This window comes from Leptodactylus fuscus, chromosome 9 (genome assembly GCF_031893055.1).
Source record: "Leptodactylus fuscus isolate aLepFus1 chromosome 9, aLepFus1.hap2, whole genome shotgun sequence".
Classification (NCBI taxonomy): domain Eukaryota; kingdom Metazoa; phylum Chordata; class Amphibia; order Anura; family Leptodactylidae; genus Leptodactylus; species Leptodactylus fuscus.
This window is the reverse complement of record NC_134273.1, coordinates 44,147,977-44,170,557: the sequence shown is the minus strand read 5'-3', so window position 1 is coordinate 44,170,557 and position 22,581 is coordinate 44,147,977. Positions and strand designations below refer to the sequence as shown.

General features: G+C 45.4%; 1 protein-coding gene across 2 annotated transcripts in view; it reads left to right on the top strand.

The window, feature by feature from the left end:
- Nucleotides 1-22,581, top strand: part of XRCC6 (X-ray repair cross complementing 6) — a 71,856-nt gene that overhangs the window by 28,610 nt on the left and 20,665 nt on the right. For both annotated transcript variants that reach the window (XM_075286835.1, XM_075286834.1), the window contains exons 2-3: nucleotides 5,313-5,406; nucleotides 20,394-20,503. In XM_075286835.1, coding sequence (XP_075142936.1) covers nucleotides 5,325-5,406; nucleotides 20,394-20,503 — 192 coding nt within the window. In that variant the 5' untranslated portion in view covers nucleotides 5,313-5,324. The remainder of the gene's footprint in view (nucleotides 1-5,312; nucleotides 5,407-20,393; nucleotides 20,504-22,581) is intronic.

The window sequence follows — 22,581 nt, the reverse complement described above, 5'->3', positions numbered from 1 at the left end:
ACATTAAAAAGCGATGAGCAATGAAAGCACATGGACCCCATAGACTATATTAGGGTCCATGTGTTGTCTGCACAGTGTTCACATGAGTCATGCGGAGAGGAAAGTAGTGCTTGAAGTATGTTTCTCTCTATGGGGACCTTGTGCTTTCATTGCTCACTGCTTTTTAATGCATTCGGTATCCCATTCCAGGGATCCCCAAGTGGACTCTCCGATCGGAATACCGAACACAGATCTGAACCAAGTCTAATTTATTCACAGTTGGTGTGATATTTAAAAGATAAGAAAAGATACTAGGAGTCATAACGACTAAAAAGAAAAACTTCAGGATTATTTAGTTCTCTGTGCGGAGTGATCTTCGTTTCGCCTGATGTTGATTATACAGCCTGACCGCAGTTGGGAGGAAAGATCTTTGATAACGCTCCTTCTCATACTTGGGACGAAGCAGTCAGTTAGAGTACTGCCCAGTGCTGTCACAATCTCATACATAGGATGGGAGTGGTTTTCCAGCATGGAGCTCACCAGGGGCAGTATCCTTCTGTCACCCACCTACTGTACTGAGTCCAGGGGGCCAAAGGCTGCAGGAATTATAACTTTTCTTGTACAAATCTAACTTGAAAAAGGTCCACTGTGACTAAAACGTCACCTTTTTGTTCTGAAAACAATTATTGTCTATTGGTGGATGATTTTCTATTTACATGCCTAGCTCTGCTGAGAAAATAAACTACATCTGTGCTAGTGGTAAACTGTGTCCTTCTTTGATGGCCCAAAAGCTTGTAAGGAATTAGTGGCAGAGCTAATAAGTTTGCCAAAAAGATTACAACGATAGTGCCGCTGCCACCTTCATGCTGATCACTGCCTTGTCTTCAGTGTGTCACCTCAAATACCTGTTGACTGTGGCGCACCATCATTGCCTCCTTGTTGCAGGTAATCTTCTTCGGGGCTTGGTCTTTCATTAGGGATGGAGTCTTCTGAAAGTGAAATGGGAATTCTTGTTCTGAATTGGCCACCAGGACCAGTGGAGGGAGAGACAGGTGAGGGCTGGAATTAGCTCCCTCGCTGTTTTCAGGGAGCCACGAACAGAAGAGGTGACAGACAATGATACAGAGGAGAGAACCAACAAGGTAGGGTGGGGAGTAAGTTAAAAGGGATATCCAGGCTAAAATGTTTTTTTTTAATTAGGTTTGGGGAGAAAAAACAGCCTGTGTCTCCCAGTATGGTATGGTCCTGCAACTTCATTGTTTTCTTCCAGTGGAAGTTCTTGCTGCACGTGACCGCTGAGGCCAATCACTACCTTTGACATCTTCAGGTCCCTTCCTTAGGCTACTGCTTGGCCTCAGTGGTTATGTGACCATGGTGGCTAATCAGCGGCCTCATTGTAAGGACCCGGGATGGCACGGGGGGGGGGGGGGGGGGTTTCCACTTCCCCTGTCCTAATTAAAAACATTTTTTTTAGCCTGGACAAGCTTCTTCACCCTGGAAGATTCAGGAGAGTCTTCTGCCAAGGCCTCCATTCTCCTTATGCGAATAAGCTCCTGGAGCAACTCCAACAGTGAATGGGTGTCTGTATTGTGCCAGTGTCTAGAAATGACCAATCTGGCAGCTGTCAGTAAGTGTTGCTGGAGGGGTTTGCTGGAGATCTTTCCTGGGATAATAGACAGGAGAGCCAGTTGAGGGGAAGGTAAGGACAGAACAGCCACTAACCTTGGTGTAAAGAACAAACACGTGGTCCCCAAAAGGTTTTATTGTTGCCCACTCCCACCATTTTTGCAGTTGGGTATCTCTCTTGGACCCACAGTGCCAACATTGCTCCGATACTTCAGGATAAGACCTCTGGAGGAGGTCCCTTCAGGTCAACCATTTGAAACTCTTCTTTTGAGTGCTATATGGCATAGGTAGTTGGTGAGCAAAAAAAAAAATCTACTCCAGTCGGCAGGGAAGACAGTCCTTGTGCAGATCCTGATCGGTTAGATGAACACAGGGAGTTCTACCTGGTGAAGCCGACCATACCATAGAGAGAGGGTTCACACAAGGTCACCATGTTCGCAAAAACCCTTTCCAGTTCCGTGGGAGTATGAATGCAAGGAGTTGATTGTATTCTAGTCAGGATAGTTGGGTCTCAGGGCATGCGGATTGCATCTGTGCTGAGAAGGTAAGGGGGTATTCCCAGCAACTCTGTATAATTGCACTTTGTTGTGAGCAGAACACTTCAGAAACTTCTGAGCAGAGCAGCCTGGTAGGAACATTGTGCTACAGAAGAGAGGCACTCATGAAATGGTGCCTCTACAGACCCCTCAAGCCCCATAAAGAAAGGAAGTGAGCAGACACTAGTGTGTGTTTGAGCTCCCTCAGGCGTTAGTAGGCTAGGATCCTGGGAAGAGAAGGGAGAACAGGTCCGACTCAATGGCTACCCATTGCCTATCAAAACATCTGTAATGCCAATCGAACATTCACAGTAAGGCTGAAGCAGTATAGTACAGCTTAGGATCCAAAAGGTCTGTCTCCCATCACACTTAAGTTGCATTGTCCTAAATTTAAGCCTACTGTGGGCCAAGCCCCAAACAAACTTGCCAAAGGCCTACTGTAGATGAGCAATGGCTGATCATGGGAGACTTATGGATAGGGCCTGAAACACATATATAAGTTGGGTGACAACATCCATTTTGAGAGCATTAATTCGACCTGACCAAGATAACTTGAGGGAATCGTACTATCTCAAGTCTGCTAAAGGTGACTCTAGTAATGAGAGGTAGTTGAGGTGTTAAAAGTGGGAAAAGTCCAAGGAGGACGGGTTTCGAGGATCTGAATTCCCAGGAGTTTAATGTGTTTTGTCATTGGAAACAGAATTGACCAGCCAAGGCCGCAACTTCACTCAGAGTTAGGGTTATATTAAGATCCTCCATTTTACACAGGTCAACTAAAGTTACTGAAGTGCTGGAACTCTTTTAAGATCACCTCGAATGGAATACGAGGCTGGTTCCGTTCTGGACCATAAAGAGCCAAGACAGAATCCCATTAACCCTCACACGAGCCCATATAGGCAAGGATTTTTCCCATAAACCAGAGTCCTATGCTCACCTGGTTGCAGCTCGCTGGAAACCCAAGTGCACATGGTCATACGTCTTTTCCATATCCATAGGTAATAGGGTGGGGGTGGGGCATGCCTTGTTCCAATGCCCCTGAAATCACCAGTAGAGTCTTGCAGACATTCTGTCCAGACTTACAGCTTTTAATTTCTGGTTTTATACCACCTCTAGTATCATAAGAAAGAGGAGATTCTTTCATATTATTTCCAGGATTTAAGAAGGAGCTATAACTGAATTTCAGTTATCACTAGTTAAAAACACAGTCAGGAATTACAACTTAATATGCAGCAGTTCATGCTGCATATAAAATTACATTTGCGACTATGTTTTTAATTACACAACACATATATATGACCGCACCAGTCTAGGCATAGGGTGCTCACCAATGGGAAAAGGATTTGTCCCGTTCAATATAACTCCAAAAGCAGGCGGCACAACAAAAATTGTGAAAAAAAGTGAAGGAGCTTTATTGCCTCATACTGCGATGTTTTGGCTCGTCGCAGTATGAGGCAATAAACCTCCTTCACTTTTTTCACAATTTTTGGTGTGCCGCCTGCTTTTTTGGAGTTACTGTATATACTCAAGTGTAAGCCGACTCAAATATAAGCTGAGGCCCCTAATTTTACCACAAAAACCTGGGAAAACTTATTGACTCGAGTATAAGCCGAGAGGGGGAAATGCAGCAGCTACTAGAAAATTTAAAAACTTAAAATGGTTTTTGGGTGCAGTAGTTGCTGGGAAAGGGGAGGGGGTGTTTTGGTTGTCTGTCTGTCCCTTCCCTGAGCTTGAGGGCTGTTTTTTTTTTCCCCAATTGGAATTCAGTCTGGCTGAATATAGGGTATCTGCAGTGCTCCTATTAACCCCTTCCTGACAGAACAGGAGCACTGCAGATACCCTATATTCAGTAGACCGGGCACTTTCAGACACAGGGATACCTAATGTGTATAATGTGTTTCACAGTCATTTTCTACTTTTGTGTCTATTCTAGGGAAAGGAGGGATTTAGAACTTTTAATTTTTATTTTTTTTTTAAAGCTTCTTTTTTCCCCCACTATTTTATGGGAGAGTCTATACATTGATATTGCTGCTGGTCATAGACCTCCTCCCCTAAAAAAAAAAAAAAAAATTTTTTTTTTTTTTTTTGCTGACTCGAGTATAAGCCAAATTTTTCAGCACAGTTTTTGTGCTGAAAAAGCCCCCCGGCTTATACTCAAGTTTATACGGTATGTTTTTAATTCGTTATATCTCAAATGCTGCTATAGCTCGTTCTTAAAGGGGTTGTCTGGAATAAAATGCAGTTCACAGGCCACAAGAAAATGGCTGCTTACTTTCTGTGTAAGTGGCCAATTTTCTTGTGGCCGCGGGCATGCGCAGTCAGCTCTGCCCGAGGTCTACATGCTTCACTGCCTGTGCTGGAAGAAGACACGTGAAGAGGACATTCCTGATGAAGATGGAGGCAGCGCTGGAGAGTTCTCTCGCAGCATTGGTTACGCCCCCAGTGCTGTTTGAGAACTCATTTGCATACTGACAAAAAACGAGATTTCTATGGAGCGGCGGTGCAGAGAAGACATCTAAAGGTAGGAGAAGAATAGGCTTCCTACGTGTAAACCAGGAAAAAAAAGTATTTTTATGGTAGAATCCCTTTAATTACACCACTGGCCCTCTCCCCCTAAAAAAACAAAAAATAACTACACAAGGTAGGCCTTAGAGCAATTCTTCATACTTCCTTGAATGAAATCTCCCTTGGACATCAAGAGGTGGGGACACTGTGAGGAGTATGTCGTTCATGCCCAGGACATTTGACTAATAGGTGAACAACATAACTAGGCTTACTGTGACTACTTAAAGAGAACCTATCATGTCCTTACAGATTGGCGGTATTATATGCGAGGACATGAAAGGTTTTCTTTACTTTACATATGACCTTTTATACTTTCAAATATTTATAACGTTACTTTGCTGCAACAGAAAGACTATAGAAAGGCAATGATGGGAAAGTGAATGACTTCATCCTGCACATAATGTGGTCAGATAACATTGGGAAAAAAAACAGCTGAAGGCTGATATTGGTGGTAATGTCTTAAAAATCAAAAGATGTCGGAGTGACTGTTAGTGTTGTGTTATAGTGCATACATCTACTGTGGTATGGCTGACTTTAAAGAACTTACCATGTATTGTATGGTTCTCATTATTTTACACAATTTTATTCTTATATAATCATTCCTTGCAGGTATCTGAAATAATGGCTGATTGGCAATCCTATTACGTTAAAGAAGAGGGTGATGGGAATGAAGAACATGAAGATGGAGAAGGAGACTCTGGTGGTAAGAGTCCTTAACCTCTTCCCGCCGCGGGCATTTTTCTATATGAGGTCTTAATGTTTGCAGGACAAATTGTTCTTCATGATGCCACTATTAATTATTCTGTACAATGTACTGGGAAGCTGGAAAAAAATTCAGAATGGGGGGGGGGGGGATTTGAAGAGAGAGTGCATTTATGTGACTTTCTTACGGACTTTGTTTTTACAGAGTTCACTGTGCAGCCAAAATTACGTCATCTGTATTCTATGTTTTGGTACGATTCCGAGGATACCAAATGTATATGGTTTTATTTGTATTTTAATCCTTTAACAAAAATCCAAAAGTTTGCCAAAATTTTTTTTCTAAAAGTCGCCATATTCTGTAACCTGTAACATTTTTTTTTTTTTTTTTTTATACATAGGGCGTCATAGGGATAGATAGGACGTCTTTTTTTGCAGGACCAGATGTACTTTTTAGTTATATCATTTTGGGGAATTGCTATTGCTTTGATCACTTATTATTCAAATTGTTATCAAAATCAGTGAAAATCAGTACGGCGAAAGCCGGAAAGGGGTTAAAGGAGTTGTGCCAAGTTTACCTCTTATTGCCTATCCACAGGATAAATAAGTATCTGATAGATCTAGAGCAGTGGTCTCAAACTCGGGGGCCAACTGCGGCCCTCGGGACAATAGTTTGCGGCCCCCACCTCAATACATAGCTCCCAACCATCTCGCATTTAGCGGGAAAGTCCAGTTTTTATACTCCTGTCCCGTGCAGCTCCCTGCATGGCCCGCTACGTCCCTTTAGTGTTGTAATTAACAAACTTTCCTCCAATCACCCCCCCCCCCCCCCCTCCGCTCTTATAGCAGCGATAAAAGCGATGGGTGATCAGTGGAAAGCTTGTACTACTGTAAACTGCAGGACTTGTGTGTGACGTCAGACGTCACATGCCTAGGGAGGTATGTCTTAGTGTGCCGGCCGGAAGATGAAGGGATGTGCCGTCTAAAGGTACTGAGAGGGGAGGGGAATGTGAGATGCAGGGTGGAGAGTGTGTGTGTGTCTCTTAGTAACCTAGGGGAACGTTATACTGTGGGCAGAGATGGGGGGGGGGACATGAAACTAGGGCCACAGATGGAAGGGGAACATGAAACTGGGGGCAGAGATGAGGGGGGACATGGAAATGGGGGCAGATGGAGGGGGGACATGAAACTGGGGGCAGATGGAGGGGGGACATGAAATGGGGCAGATGAAGGAGCATATGAAACTGGGGGAGAAATGGTGGGGGGAGATGAAATTGGGGGTAGATGAACTTAAACTGGGGACAACTGGAGGGGGCATTAAACCATGGGAGTAACTGTAGGGGGACCTGTCTGCCTCTAATTGCCCCCAGTTTAATATCACTGTCCAGCTACCCCTACGGTTTAATATGTGCTTCTAGCTGCCAGAGTTTAATGTCCCACTTCAGCTGCCATTAATTTATTGCCCCCCTCCAACTACTCCCACTATTTAATGTCCCCCTCCAGCTACCCCAGTTTCATGTCCTCTCTGGTTTCTCCCAGTTTAAACTTGGGCACCAGGAGAAGGACTTAATACTGTGGGGCAGTTGGAAGGGAACATTATAATGTGGGGACATATAGTGTAGGGGTGACTGTAGGAGGATTATACTGTGTGGGGGCACATGAAAAATGAATGAGAATGGGCGGAGTCAACCTAAAAGTGGGCGTAGCTAAATTTGCTGTGGCACACATAGCTTGTGGAAAACTTGATGCAGCCCAGCCTCACCCAGACTCTACCTCCAGCGGCCTCCGGGTAAATTGAGTTAGAGACCCCTGATCTAGAGAATGTGGATCCCTTGTAACCCTGTCAGAATAGAAGTGCAGTCAGGATGTTGTGCTGTTGCTTTATTTATCTTTATGGCAGTGCTGAAGAGAAATTGGTGAGAAATTGACCTATCCTGATGTTCAATGGTTGCTTGTACACCTCGCACAAACCTTTTAAATAGACAAGTAATAATTCTGTGATGGTCAGTTTTCATGCAAATGATTTTTTATCTTTGTGTCACATTAGAAGGGTTTGTTATATGTTCTATATTCTACATTGAAGACATGATAGCAGGGATCTGGAGTCCAGGCCTCTGACTCCGCCACCTCTAATTTTCAACAGCCCGATTCAGAGTCCTTTATAACCTGGTGATGGCCATGCTGTCAGACACAGTAAAAATCCCTTAATTCATTAAAAAGCTAGTGAACTACTTCACATGACCGTAACTATACAATAAATTATGCATCTAATTATACAATCCCGATAATTGCATTATATAATTAATAGAGATGAGCGAACACTAAAATGTTCGAGGTTCGAAATTCGATTCGAACAGCCGCTCAATGTTCGTGTGTTCGAACGGGTTTCGAACCCCATTATAGTCTATGGGGAACAGATACTCGTTAAGGGGGAAACCCAAATCCGTGTCTGGAGGGTCACCAAGTCCACTATGACACCCCAGGAAATGATGCCAACACCTCTGGAATGACACTGGGACAGCAGGGGAAGCATGTCTGGGGGCATCTAACACACCAAAGACCCTCTATTACCCCAACATCACAGCCTAACAACTACACACTTTACACACTCAATACCACCTCTCTGACAGTAGGAAAACACCTTGAAACATGTGTATTTGGCACTTGCAGTGAGGAGAGCTTGTCACCAGCAGTGAATTTGGCCCTTGTAGTAAGTTGAGGTTGGCACCAACATTTGTTTTGAAAATCAGGGTGGATTGAGCCTCTAACCAGCAGAGTTTGGGCAAATTCATGGTGGAGGGAGCCTCTAAAAACCCCCAGTTTGGACCAATTCATGGTGAAGGGAGCCTCTAAAAACCCCAGTTTGGACCAATTCATGGTGGAGGGAGCCTCTAAACAGCCCAGTTTGGGCAAATTCATGGTGGAGGGAGCCAATTCATGGTGGAGGGAGCCTCTAAAAACCCCAGTTTGGACCAATTCATGGTGGAGGGAGCCTCTAAACAGCCCAGTTTGGGCAAATTCATGGTGGAGGGAGCCTCTAACCAGCCCAGTTTGGACCAATTCATGGTGGAGGGAGCCTCTAAAAACCCCAGTTTGGACCAATTCATGGTGGAGGGAGCCTCTAAACAGCCCAGTTTGGACCAATTCATGGTGGAGGGAGCCTCTAAAAACCCCAGTTTGGGCAAATTCATGGTGGAGGGAGCCTCTAAACAGCCCAGTTTGGGCAAATTCATGGTGGAGGGAGCCTCTAACCAGCCCAGTTTGGACCAATTCATGGTGGAGGGAGCCTCTAAAAACCCCAGTTTGGACCAATTCATGGTGGAGGGAGCCTCTAAACAGCCCAGTTTGGACCAATTCATGGTGGAGGGAGACTCTAAAAACCCCAGTTTGGACCAATTCATGGTGGAGGGAGCCTCTAAACAGCCCAGTTTGGGCAAATTCATGGTGGAGGGAGCCTCTAACCAGCCCAGTTTGGGCAAATTCATGGTGGAGGGAGCCTCTAACCAGCCCAGTTTGGACCAATTCATGGTGGAGGGAGCCTCTAAAAACCCCAGTTTGGACCAATTCATGGTGGAGGGAGCCTCTAAACAGCCCAGTTTGGACCAATTCATGGTGGAGGGAGCCTCTAAACAGCCCAGTTTGGACCAATTCATGGTGGAGGGAGCCTCTAAAAACCCCAGTTTGGGCAAATTCATGGTGGAGGGAGCCTCTAAACAGCCCAGTTTGGGCAAATTCATGGTGGAGGGAGCCTCTAACCAGCCCAGTTTGGACCAATTCATGGTGGAGGGAGCCTCTAAAAACCCCAGTTTGGACCAATTCATGGTGGAGGGAGCCTCTAACCAGCCCAGTTTGGACCAATTCATGGTGGAGGGAGCCTCTAAAAACCCCAGTTTGGACCAATTCATGGTGGAGGGAGCCTCTAAACAGCCCAGTTTGGGCAAATTCATGGTGGAGGGAGCCTCTAAACAGCCCAGTTTGGGCAAATTCATGGTGGAGGGAGCCTCTAACCAGCCCAGTTTGGACCAATTCATGGTGGAGGGAGCCTCTAAAAACCCCAGTTTGGACCAATTCATGGTGGAGGGAGCCTCTAAACAGCCCAGTTTGGACCAATTCATGGTGGAGGGAGCCTCTAAACAGCCCAGTTTGGACCAATTCATGGTGGAGGGAGTCTCTAACCAGCAGAGTTGGTGGAAATCAGGGTGGAGGGAGCCTCTAACCAGCAGAGTTGTGGGAAAGCAGGGTGGAGGGAGCCTCTAACCAGCAGAGTTGGTGGAAATCAGGGTGGAGGGAGCCTCTAACCAGCAGAGTTGTGGGAAAGCAGGGTGGAGGGAGCCTCTAACCAGCAGAGTTGTGGGAAAGCAGGGTGGAGGGAGCCTCTAACCAGCAGAGTTGTGGGAAAGCAGGGTGGAGGGAGCCTCTAACCAGCAGAGTTGGTGGAAATCAGGGTGGAGGGAGCCTCTAACCAGCAGAGTTGGGGGAAATCAGGGTGGAGGGAGCCTAGTATTAGCAGAATTGTGCAACGCTTATGGTGGATGAGTATGAGGATGCGGAGGAATTGGAGAGGTTGAGTACAGACATGGAGTTTCATGTTGGGGTGCTTTACACAGGTGGGCACAAAAATGAAGGCTCTATCCAGTGGTGGTTCATTTTTATCAAAGTGAGCCGGTCGGCACTCTCCGCTGACAGACGGGTGCGCTTGTCAGTGATGATGCCACCGGCTGCACTGAACACCCTCTCAGATAGGACGCTGGCGGCAGGACAGGACAGCACCTCCAAGGCATATAGGGCAAGTTCAAGCCACAGGTCCAACTTCGACACCCAATACGTATAGGGCGCAGAGGGGTCGGAGAGGACAGGGCTGTGGTCGGAAAGGTATTCCCGCAACATGCGCCTATACTTCTCACGCCTGGTGACACTAGGACCCTCCGTGGCGGCACTTTGGCGAGGGGGTGCCATCAAGGTGTCCCAGACCTTAGACAGTGTGCCCCTCGTTTGTGTGGACCGGTGAGAACTTGGTTGCCTACTGGAGGAACTGCCCTCCCTGCCGCCAACGTTACATGCTGGAAACATCTCCATCATATTCTGCACCAATTGCCTGTGGCAAGCATTGATGCGATTGGCCCTCCCCTCTACCGGAATAAAAGACGAGATGTTGTTTTTATACCGGGGGTCAAGGATAGCAAAGATCCAGTACTGGTTGTCCTCCATGATTTTGACAATACGCTTGTCGGTTGTAAAGCACCCCAACATGAACTCAGCCATGTCTGCCACAGTGTTAGTTGGCTTGACTCCTCTGGCCCCACCGGAAAGTTCAATCTCCATTTCCTCCTCATCCTCCATGTCTACCCATCCGCGCTGCAACAATGGGACGATTCGAAGTTGCCCGGAAGCCTCCTGTATCACCATCACATCATCGGACAACTCTTCTTCCTCCTCCTCCTCCTCCTCCATTAAACGCAGTGAAGCGGACAGATGTGTGGACCTACTCTCCAGCTGTGACGGATCGGATGCTATCCCTAACTCCTCTGTGTGATCTGGGTTATCCCTGATGTCAATCAGGGATTCTCTCAGAACACACAAGAGCGGGATTGTAAGGCTCACCATCGCATCCTCAGAGCTCACCCTCCTTGTGGACTCCTCAAAGACCCGTAGGATGTCACAAAGGTCTCTCATCCATGGCCACTCATGGATGTGAAACTGAGGCAGCTGACTTTGTGGCACCCTAGGGTTTTGTAGCTGGTATTCCATCAAAGGTCTCTGCTGCTCAACCACTCTATTCAACATCTGAAACGTTGAGTTCCAGCGTGTGGGGACGTCGCACAAAAGCCGGTGTTGTGGCACATGCAGGCGTTGCTGGAGAGATTTTAAGCTAGCAGCGGCTACTGTCGACTTGCGAAAGTGGGCGCACATGCGCCGCACTTTCACCAGTAGCTCTGGAACATTGGGGTAGCTCTTTAGGAAACGTTGCACCACTAGGTTGAAGACGTGGGCCAGGCATGGAACATGTTGGAGTCTGGCAAGCTCCAGAGCTGCTACCAGGTTCCGGCCATTATCACAAACGACCATGCCTGGGCCCAGGTGCAGCGGCTCAAACCATATTGCCGTCTCATCGAGGAGGGCATCCCTCACCTCAGAGGCAGTGTGCTGTCTGTCCCCCAAGCTGATCAGCTTCAGCACAGCCTGCTGACGTCTACCAACGCCAGTGCTGCAACGTTTCCAACTCGTAGCTGGGGTCAATCTAACAGCGGAGGAGGAGGCGGTGGCGGAGGAGGAGGCGGTAGAGCAGGAGGAGGAGGGGGGTGTTCTTCTCGTGTCCCTGCCAGGAATGTTAGGCGGGGAGACGAGGTACACCGGGCCAGTTTGGGAAGCAGTCCCAGCCTCAACTACATTCACCCAGTGTGCCGTCAGTGAAATGTAGCGTCCCTGTCCGCATGCACTTGTCCACGCGTCGGTGGTCAAGTGGACCTTTGTGCAAAGCGCGGAACTAAGGGCCCGCCTGATGTTGAGTGACACGTGCTGGTGCAAGGCGGGGACGGCACTCCGGGAGAAGTAGTGACGGCTAGGGACGGCATAGCGAGGTGCCGCAGTTGCCATCAGGTCCAGGAAGGCGGGAGTTTCAACAAGCCGGAACGCCAACATCTCCTGGGCCAGCAGTTTAGCGATGTTGGCGTTCAAGGCTTGCGCGTGTGGGTGGTTAGCAGTGTATTTCTGCCGCCGCTCCAATGTCTGAGAGATGGTGGGTTGTTGTAAAGAAGCGCCTGATGGTGCCTTTGATGGTGCAGGAGAAGGAGATAAGACAGGAACAGGGGAGGATGAGGGAGAAGTCAACAAAGTGGCAGAGGCAGATGAAGTGGTGTCCTGGCTCATCCTCTGGAGTGCATCGCCAGCAGTCAGCAGTGGCAGAGGCAGAGGCAGTGGCAGTGGCGTGAACGGCAGGCGGCTTTTGTCCTGCCGTTGCTGCCTGCCATTGATTCCAGTGCTTGGATTCCAAATGACGGCGCATTGAAGTGGTGGACAGGTTGCTCTTCTCAGAGCCCCTAATCAATTTCGAGAGGCAAATTGTGCAGACAACACTATATCTGTCCTCGGCGCATTCCTTGAAAAAACTCCACACCTTCGAGAAACGTGCCCTCGAGGTGGGAGTTTTTCGGGGCTGGGTACGAACTGGAACATCTTGGGAGATTCCGGGTTTGGCCTGGCTTCGCCTAAGCTGCTGACCTCTGCCTCTGCCTCTAGCTACCCTTTTTGGTGCTGCACCTGCCTCAACATCCACACTACTTTCCCCGCTTGACATCCCCCCTGTCCAGGTCGGGTCAGTGTCCTCATCATCCACCACTTCCTCTTCCAACTCCTGTCTCATCTCCTCCTCCCGCACAATGCGCCGGTCAACTGGATGCCCTGACGGCAACTGCGTCACATCATCGTCGATGAGGGTGGGTTGCTGGTCATCCACCACCAAATCGAACGGAGATGGAGGAGACTCTAGTGTTTGAGCATCTGGACACAGATGCTCCTCTGTTAGGTTTGTGGAATCGTGACGTGGAGAGGCAGGTTGAGGGACAATGAAAGGAGCGGAGAACAGCTCTGGGGAGCAGGGACAGTTGGGGTTATTGTTCTGTGAAGCTTGGGAATTTTGGGAGGAAGGAGGACAAGACTGTTGGGTAATAGGAGGAGAGGAGGCAGAGTCTGACTGGCTGCTGGACAATGTGCTGTAAGCGTTCTCTGACAGCCATTGCAAGACCTGTTCCTGGTTCTCGGGCCTACTAAGGTTTGTACCCTGCAGTTTAGTTAATGTGGCAAGCAACCCTGGCACTGTGGAGTGGCGCAATGCTTGCTGCCCCACAGGAGTAGGCACGGGACACCCTGTGGCTTCACTGCTACCTTGCTCCCCAGAACCATTCCCCCGACCTCGCCCACGGCTTCGTCCACGTCCCTTTCCGGGAGCCTTGCGCATTTTGAATTCCCAGTTAGAAATTGGCACTATATACCAGTAGCAAAAATTGTGGGTGCACGTAACCCCAATATATTCTTTGAATTCCCAGTCAGACAATGGCACTATATACCAGTAGCAAGAAATGAGGGTATTTATAACCCCAATATATTCTTTGAATTACCAGTCAGAAACTGGCACTATATGGCAGTAGCAAGAAATGAGGGTATTTGTAACCCCAATATATTCTTTGAATTCCCAGTCAGACAATGGCACTATATACCAGTAGCAAGAAATGAGGGTATTTATAACCCCAATATATTCTTTGAATTCCCAGTCAGACAATGGCACTATATACCAGTAGCAAGAAATGAGGGTATTTATAACCCCAATATATTCTTTGAATTACCAGTCAGACAATGGCACTATATGGCAGTAGCAAGAAATGAGGGTATTTATAACCCCAATATATTCTTTGAATTACCAGTCAGAAACTGGCACTATATGGCAGTAGCAAGAAATGAGGGTATTTATAACCCCAATATATTCTTTGAATTCCCAGTCAGACAATGGCACTATATACCAGTAGCAAGAAATGAGGGTATTTGTAACCCCAATATATTCTTTGAATTCCCAGTCAGACAATGGCACTATATACCAGTAGCAAGAAATGAGGGTATTTGTAACCCCAATATATTCTTTGAATTCCCAGTCAGACAATGGCACTATATACCAGTAGCAAAAATTGTGGGTGCACGTAACCCCAATATATTCTTTGAATTACCAGTCAGAAACTGGCACTATATGGCAGTAGCAAGAAATGAGGGTATTTGTAACCCCAATATATTCTTTGAATTCCCAGTCAGACAATGGCACTATATACCAGTAGCAAGAAATGAGGGTATTTATAACCCCAATATATTCTTTGAATTACCAGTCAGAAACTGGCACTATATGGCAGTAGCAAGAAATGAGGGTATTTGTAACCCCAATATATTCTTTGAATTCCCAGTCAGACAATGGCACTATATACCAGTAGCAAGAAATGAGGGTATTTATAACCCCAATATATTCTTTGAATTACCAGTCAGAAACTGGCACTATATGGCAGTAGCAAGAAATGAGGGTATTTGTAACCCCAATATATTCTTTGAATTCCCAGTCAGACAATGGCACTATATACCAGTAGCAAGAAATGAGGGTATTTATAACCCCAATATATTCTTTGAATTCCCAGTCAGACAATGGCACTATATACCAGTAGCAAGAAATGAGGGTATTTATAACCCCAATATATTCTTTGAATTCCCAGTCAGACCATGGCACTATATACCAGTAGCAAGAAATGAGGGTATTTATAACCCCAATATATTCTTTGAATTACCAGTCAGAAACTGGCACTATATGGCAGTAGCAAGAAATGAGGGTATTTGTAACCCCAATATATTCTTTGAATTCCCAGTCAGACAATGGCACTATATACCAGTAGCAAAAATTGTGGGTGCACGTAACCCCAATATATTCTTTGAATTACCAGTCAGAAACTGGCACTATATGGCAGTAGCAAGAAATGAGGGTATTTGTAACCCCAATATATTCTTTGAATTCCCAGTCAGACAATGGCACTATATACCAGTAGCAAGAAATGAGGGTATTTATAACCCCAATATATTCTTTGAATTCCCAGTCAGACAATGGCACTATATACCAGTAGCAAGAAATGAGGGTATTTATAACCCCAATATATTCTTTGAATTCCCAGTCAGACAATGGCACTATATACCAGTAGCAAGAAATGAGGGTATTTATAACCCCAATATATTCTTTGAATTACCAGTCAGAAACTGGCACTATATACCAGTAGCAAGAAATGAGGGTATTTGTAACCCCAATATATTCTTTGAATTCCCAGTCAGACAATGGCACTATATACCAGTAGCAAGAAATGAGGGTATTTGTAACCCCAATATATTCTTTGAATTCCCAGTCAGACAATGGCACTATATACCAGTAGCAAAAATTGTGGGTGCACGTAACCCCAATATATTCTTTGAATTACCAGTCAGAAACTGGCACTATATGGCAGTAGCAAGAAATGAGGGTATTTGTAACCCCAATATATTCTTTGAATTCCCAGTCAGACAATGGCACTATATACCAGTAGCAAGAAATGAGGGTGTTTATAACCCCAATATATTCTTTGAATTACCAGTCAGACAATGGCACTATATGGCAGTAGCAAGAAATGAGGGTATTTATAACCCCAATATATTCTTTGAATTCCCAGTCAGAAACTGGCACTATATGGCAGTAGCAAGAAATGAGGGTATTTATAACCCCAATATATTCTTTGAATTCCCAGTCAGACAATGGCACTATATACCAGTAGCAAGAAATGAGGGTATTTGTAACCCCAATATATTCTTTGAATTCCCAGTCAGACAATGGCACTATATACCAGTAGCAAGAAATGAGGGTATTTGTAACCCCAATATATTCTTTGAATTCCCAGTCAGACAATGGCACTATATACCAGTAGCAAAAATTGTGGGTGCACGTAACCCCAATATATTCTTTGAATTACCAGTCAGAAACTGGCACTATATGGCAGTAGCAAGAAATGAGGGTATTTGTAACCCCAATATATTCTTTGAATTCCCAGTCAGACAATGGCACTATATACCAGTAGCAAGAAATGAGGGTATTTATAACCCCAATATATTCTTTGAATTACCAGTCAGAAACTGGCACTATATGGCAGTAGCAAGAAATGAGGGTATTTGTAACCCCAATATATTCTTTGAATTCCCAGTCAGACAATGGCACTATATACCAGTAGCAAGAAATGAGGGTATTTATAACCCCAATATATTCTTTGAATTCCCAGTCAGACAATGGCACTATATACCAGTAGCAAGAAATGAGGGTATTTATAACCCCAATATATTCTTTGAATTACCAGTCAGAAACTGGCACTATATGGCAGTAGCAAGAAATGAGGGTATTTGTAACCCCAATATATTCTTTGAATTCCCAGTCAGACAATGGCACTATATACCAGTAGCAAGAAATGAGGGTATTTATAACCCCAATATATTCTTTGAATTCCCATTCAGACAATGGCACTATATACCAGTAGCAAAAATTGTGGGTGCACGTAACCCCAATATATTCTTTGAATTCCCAGTCAGACAATGGCACTATATGGCAGTAGCAAAAATAGTGGGTGTATATAGCCCCAATTCTATTGCTAGGGGACTTGCAGTGTATTTCTGGGGTGAAGGTGGGGGGGCACACCGTTGGAACGGGTATCGGGGGTATATATCGGGTATACGGGAATACACTGTCAGTGTATTCTATTCAGGATCCTGGGAAAGCTGGGTTGCGGCGATTGAGCCCGTCAGTGCCACGTTACACTGACAAGCTTCTCCCTGGAATTGAAGTTATATGTAAGCCCAATATATTCTTTGAATTCCCAGTGAGACAATGGCACTATATGGCAGTAGCAAAAATAGTGGGTGTATATAGCCCCAATTCTATTGCTAGGGGACTTGCAGGGTATTTCTGGGGTGAAGGTGGGGGGGCACACCGTTGGAACGGGTATCGGGGGTATATATCGGGTATACGGGAATACACTGACAGTGTATTCCATTCAGGATCCTGGGAAAGCTGGGTTGCGGCGATTGAGCCCGTCAGTGCCACGTTACACTGACAAGCTTCTCCCTGGAATTTAGCTCTTATAAGAGCTGTTGGTTGTCTTCTCCTTCCTATCCTAGCCTGTCCCTGCCTACCCAGAATCTAAGCCCTAGCTAGCTGGACGGAAACCTCCGTCCCCGGTGAATTGCAAGATCAGAATGACGCGAAGCTGGGCGTCGCTGTTCTTTTAAATTAGAGGTCACATGTTTTCGGCAGCCAATGGGTTTTGCCTACTTTTTTCAACGTCACCGGTGTCGTAGTTCCTGTCCCACCTACCCTGCGCTGTTATTGGAGCAAAAAAGGCGCCAGGGAAGGTGGGAGGGGAATCGAGTAATGGCGCACTTTACCACGCGGTGTTCGATTCGATTCGAACATGCCGAACAGCCTAATATCCGATCGAACATGAGTTCGATAGAACACTGTTCGCTCATCTCTAATAATTAATCATCTTATTTTGGTTTCAAAATTATTTATTGAATTAGCAAGGCAAAATACAAGCAAGTTAAACATACCTGTATCCCAGGCATTCTTGTGTGTAATGAATTCGGTAAGAGCATTTGAGATCCATTGTTTAGTGCCAGGATTTGTTAGTAGAGGCTCATTTTACAGCCAAGGGGAAGGGATAGCAGAAGGAGAATGGAAATTTAATGTCAATCGTGACTATGTCGTGATCCACTTAGGCACATGTCGAGCATATGTGAAGTCAGGGAGCATTGAGATAGAGTGGAGTATCCTATCAATGGTAATGGTGATGGGCCAGAGAAAAATATGTATATCCTCTCTTATTTCTATTAAAGTCATGCCAAGCATAGGCAACGTAAAGGGACTGGAGCACAGTACGTATCCCTCGCTTAACCTTTAGAATAACGTTTATATGCAGAGGGGGAGGAGCGGTCTCGTGTTACATTAACGATGAAATTAAAATCTCTACACCAGATCAGTTTAGAAAAATCTAATTGTTCTAACAAGAAAAGCAGCAAGACAAGTGTTCGTATACTTATTGAGGAGGTACAACAGCCTCTGCAGGATGTGGAGATTGGGTAAGGGCCGATGGCTGCTTGTGTTTCGGTTGCCAGATACGTAGGTGTCTCTGAGGAAGAGGGTCAGCAGGATCCAGGTCGTACCCTTAGAGTCCTTCACTTGGAAAAATACTTTCTTTTAAGGAGCGAATGGTATAGGCCTTGTTGTTGAGAGAGCACGCAGTGTGGAAGGGGAAGCCCCATCGGTAGCGCATCTGTGCCTTTTGTATCCAGGGGCATGACTCTGTGTCTATCCAAGGTAGCTGGTACCAGATCAGCGAAGAGTTGAACAGATAACGTTATTCCTGTTAGAGACTGGTGGTTATGGGCTGCAGACAAGATTTGATTATGAAGCTCCAAATAGTAGAACTTGAGAATAAAGTACCATACATTTGGGTTCTTAGGTCAACCTGCTGCTCTGTGAATGTTATTCATACTGAGCAAATGGTCTTATAGTCTTCCAGAGCATCAGACACCCCATCCATTCTATCCTCCACCTTTGATACCCTGTAGCCAAGGTCCTTGGAGAGTTTAGTAGAAAATAGTTGTTTAATTTTTGTGAAAGGGGTAACAGAGTCTACCAGTTGCCCAAGTGTCAAACCAAACATGGGTTCTTGCTCAGAAATGGCGAGGGAGGTAATGCTGCAGTGGGGAGAACCACCTCCAGCGAAGTCCATTGGCACAGTGATCTGAAAAGTTTAGGTAGAGTGTGCCAAGCATCGGAGTCTTTTCTACGTTTGCAGGTTTCTGGTGTTTGAAAGCATGTAGCCACTTAGAAATCAAGTAGGTTTTAGTACAAAGTCATTAGTAGTACAAAGTCATTAGTGCAAAGTCAGTCACCTGCAGCAGGACAATACAGCTAAGGCATTGTCAGCACCCAGTAGCCAGCACTAAGGAGTTCTTAATATCCAAGAGGAAGGAAGCTAAGGACAACAAGCTCACAGGTATAGTTTAAGCAGAAGCACATACCCTAGAAGATGTAGGGGGGCATAGCTGTATACCTTTGCCACTCAGAAGCAGATTGGTAGGTGGCTGAGGAGCACTCAGGTCCCGGGCACACAGCAGAAAGATGCCGTGAGAACACTTGCAGCGGACCAATGGTACCAAGAAGAACTTCAGGAGGACATCCAGCAGATAGATCAGTCAGGGCCGCTTCGGTGTAATCAAGATGGCGGCTGTGCCTCATGGACAAACTGCATGCTGTGTTAGCTGGAGAGCAGGTGCCAGCATGCTTTCAGTCCCCTTCGCCTGAAGCCCGCTGGTTTAGCAATGAAGTCATAGGAAACAAGAGGTTGAGAACTCATGTGGAGACCCCAATGTCAAGCAATTAAACCAAGGCAGAAACTGAGCTGAAGCAACACATCTCCCGCTACCTGCCCACACGTAACCTCAGATCCTCCAATGACCTCCTACTCCGCTCCTCTCTCATCCGCTCCTCACACAACCGGCTCCAAGATTTCTCCCTTGCATTCCCCATACTCTGGAACTCCTTACCAAGACACATAAGACTGACCCCCACAATCACAGGATTCAAGAAGGCCCTGAAGACTCACCTATTCAGGAAGGCCTACAACCTCCAATAACACTATCACCGCACCACCATCTATACAGTCTCCCCCTCTCCTTCTGTCTCTACCCCCTTCCCACATAGACTGTAAGCCCTCGCGGGCAGGGCCCTCTACCCCACTGTGCCAGTTGGTCACTGTTAGTATTATATCTACCTGTATAATTTGTGTACTGTATGTAACCACCAAATGTAAAGCACCATGAAATTAATGGTGCTATATAAATAAATAATAATAATAATAATTAATGGATGACTGTCTTCAGCTTCAGGCCACGTACCGCCAGTCATTGTATTTTGAAGCTGGAGTCAGTAACTTTTTTCTTTTTACGACACCTCTCTTCCCCCCCAACATTGACTTTACAGCCCTGAATGATAAGTTAAGAAAAGGATCATGGTGTTTGACAGCTCTGCTTTGATTTCTTACACCCGATTGAGATATTTATTTGTAATTGATTATAAACTGTATAAATAATAATGCTTCCTATAGCTACACTCTATAACTAGTTTTTAGCCTTGGTGGTGACATTTTCAGCAGGGGTTTTGCTTGTTATTGTTTGATGATTTTTCTTTGCTTACCAGGTAATGTGTGAGTTGTTTTAGTGCTTTGTTTTATATCAAGTGTGCATGGAATATTTTCTTCTTCAGAAAACAATCGGACTTTCCATATTTCTTTTTCTTCGAGATATTGTGTTTATACAATGTGTATGTATTTAGCTTTCCCTGTAAAATAGCATTTATTTTCTTTCTCTCCCCCCCTCCCCCCTTCCATGCCGGAGTAGAGTTTCGCTATGGAGGCAGGGATAGTCTAATCTTCCTTGTTGATGCCTCTAAACAGATGTTTAAGACTACGACTGATGATGATTTAACACCGTTTGACATCGCTCTGCAGGTAATTTATTACATTGGATTTATGAGATACTTAAAGGGAATCTGTAAGCAATTTTAAGACATTAAAGGGGCATTCACACTACCATTGGTGAAAGGGGCATACACACTACCATTGGTGACCATCAGCAGTGTCCGTAGATATTGTCTGTTACAAGGTTTTAGCAACAGACACTAGCTGAACCGTCAGAAATCCGTTAAAATTTCCATTCAGTGGGATTTCATCTTGTCCGTTTAGACCCAATCTGTCAGAAGTCCATTTTTTTCCAGCGGACAAAAAAATCCTACATATGGGACTTTTCAGTCTGTTAGGAAAAACGGATGGCAAGTGTCTGTTATTTATTTTTTTAACATTGAAGTCTATGGGCCATCAGTTACTGTCCGTTATTTTGCACCCGTTTTTTCTGCACATGGTCAGAAAGCAAAAACAAAAACAAAAAAACCCGAAGGGAACAATGGGAGGAATAGGGTCACATTGCAGGCAAAGAAAGCAGAATTTCTAAAGCAATATATTTAGAAAAAATCTTCAATTTACCAGTATAAATAGGATCCTTGAGATGGGACAACCCCTTTAAAGGGGTTGTCCCGTCACAAGGATCCTATCTATAATGCTTGTAAATGTGAATGTAAGACTTTTCCTAAATACACTGCTTCAGCAAAACTGCTTTGTTTGGCCACTATATCACTTTATTCATTTTTTTGTGCCCACAGCCCTGACCTGAGTCAAGTGATGTCTGCCTGCTCTCAGGGGGGAGGGAGGAGGGGCTAAGTACACGAGAGCGAGCCTGGAGGTGGGGGGTAGTTTACCCTTTGGGTGACAGGTGAAGCCAGCAACATCGCTATGCTTCTGCCCTGCATGAAGCCAGCAGCGGCAGAAGCGATGCTGCTATTCCAGGGTGGGGCGGCGGAGGAGCAGAATAACAGCATCGCTTCTGCCGCTGCTGGCTTCATGCAGGGCAGGCACATAGCGATGTTGCTGGCTTCGCTTGTGCCGGCATCTAACTCCCCGGCATTCGCTGTAATAGGCGGATGCTGGGGACAGTTAGACGCCGGCACAGGCACATCGCTATGCTTCTGCCCTGCATGAAGACAGCAGCGGCAGAAGCGATGCTGTTCCGCTCCGGGGTCACATATGCAAAGCCAAGCGGCGAGATGCCGCCGGCCCTGCGTGCAAGCTCATACACCAGTCTAGCCTTCACAATGCTAATACAGACCCGCAGGGTGTCGGGTCTTGTATTCGCATTGTGAAGGCTAGACTGGTGTATGAGCGCGCACTCAGGGCCGGCAGCATCTCGCCGCTTGGCTTTGCATATGTGACCCCGCCCACCAATGACGAGACAAAGCCAGAAGACAGAAGATTTTAGAGGTACGAAGACGGGTAAGTATGCGACATGGGAATACCCCTTTAAGATACCAATGCATGACAGGGATAGTCTGCTTCCCAAGACTCCCATCAGTTAACTTTATGTACCATGTTTCAATAGGCTAACAACATACATTCAATTGTGGCTGAATCTGGCACTGCAGCTTTGTACTATTTATGGTAGTGGTAGGTATCTTTGGTGAGACAGTGGTGTAGTAACCTACACATGAGAATTCCCAAGCTACTGAACCTCGTGGCTAGAAATTACTAATGGATTTTCAGAGAGAAATTAGGGGGTGTGCTGGATGTTTAGGTTCTGAAAAGTAAGCGGCCTATACGGTAATTGTTCTTTAACATTGACCCTCAGCTGTCTTGAGCACTCTTGAGTGGAATGTATGAACTCTTCCATCTTGTACGTTTTATATTTAGTAGTTTCAGTGCCTAAAGTTTTTTTCAGACTTTTAGCCACAAAAAAATGCACATATATATATATATATATATATATATATATATATATATATATATATAACCGTATGTTTGATGCAAAAAAAATTGGGCAGTATTTTCACAATATGTCAGGTATCTGCTGTTAGGAAATGTATATTTGGAATGTTTAATATACAGTGTATATATACTGTGTATATATATATATATATATATATATATATATATATATATATATATATAATTTTTTTTTTTTTTATTTTTATTTTTTTTTT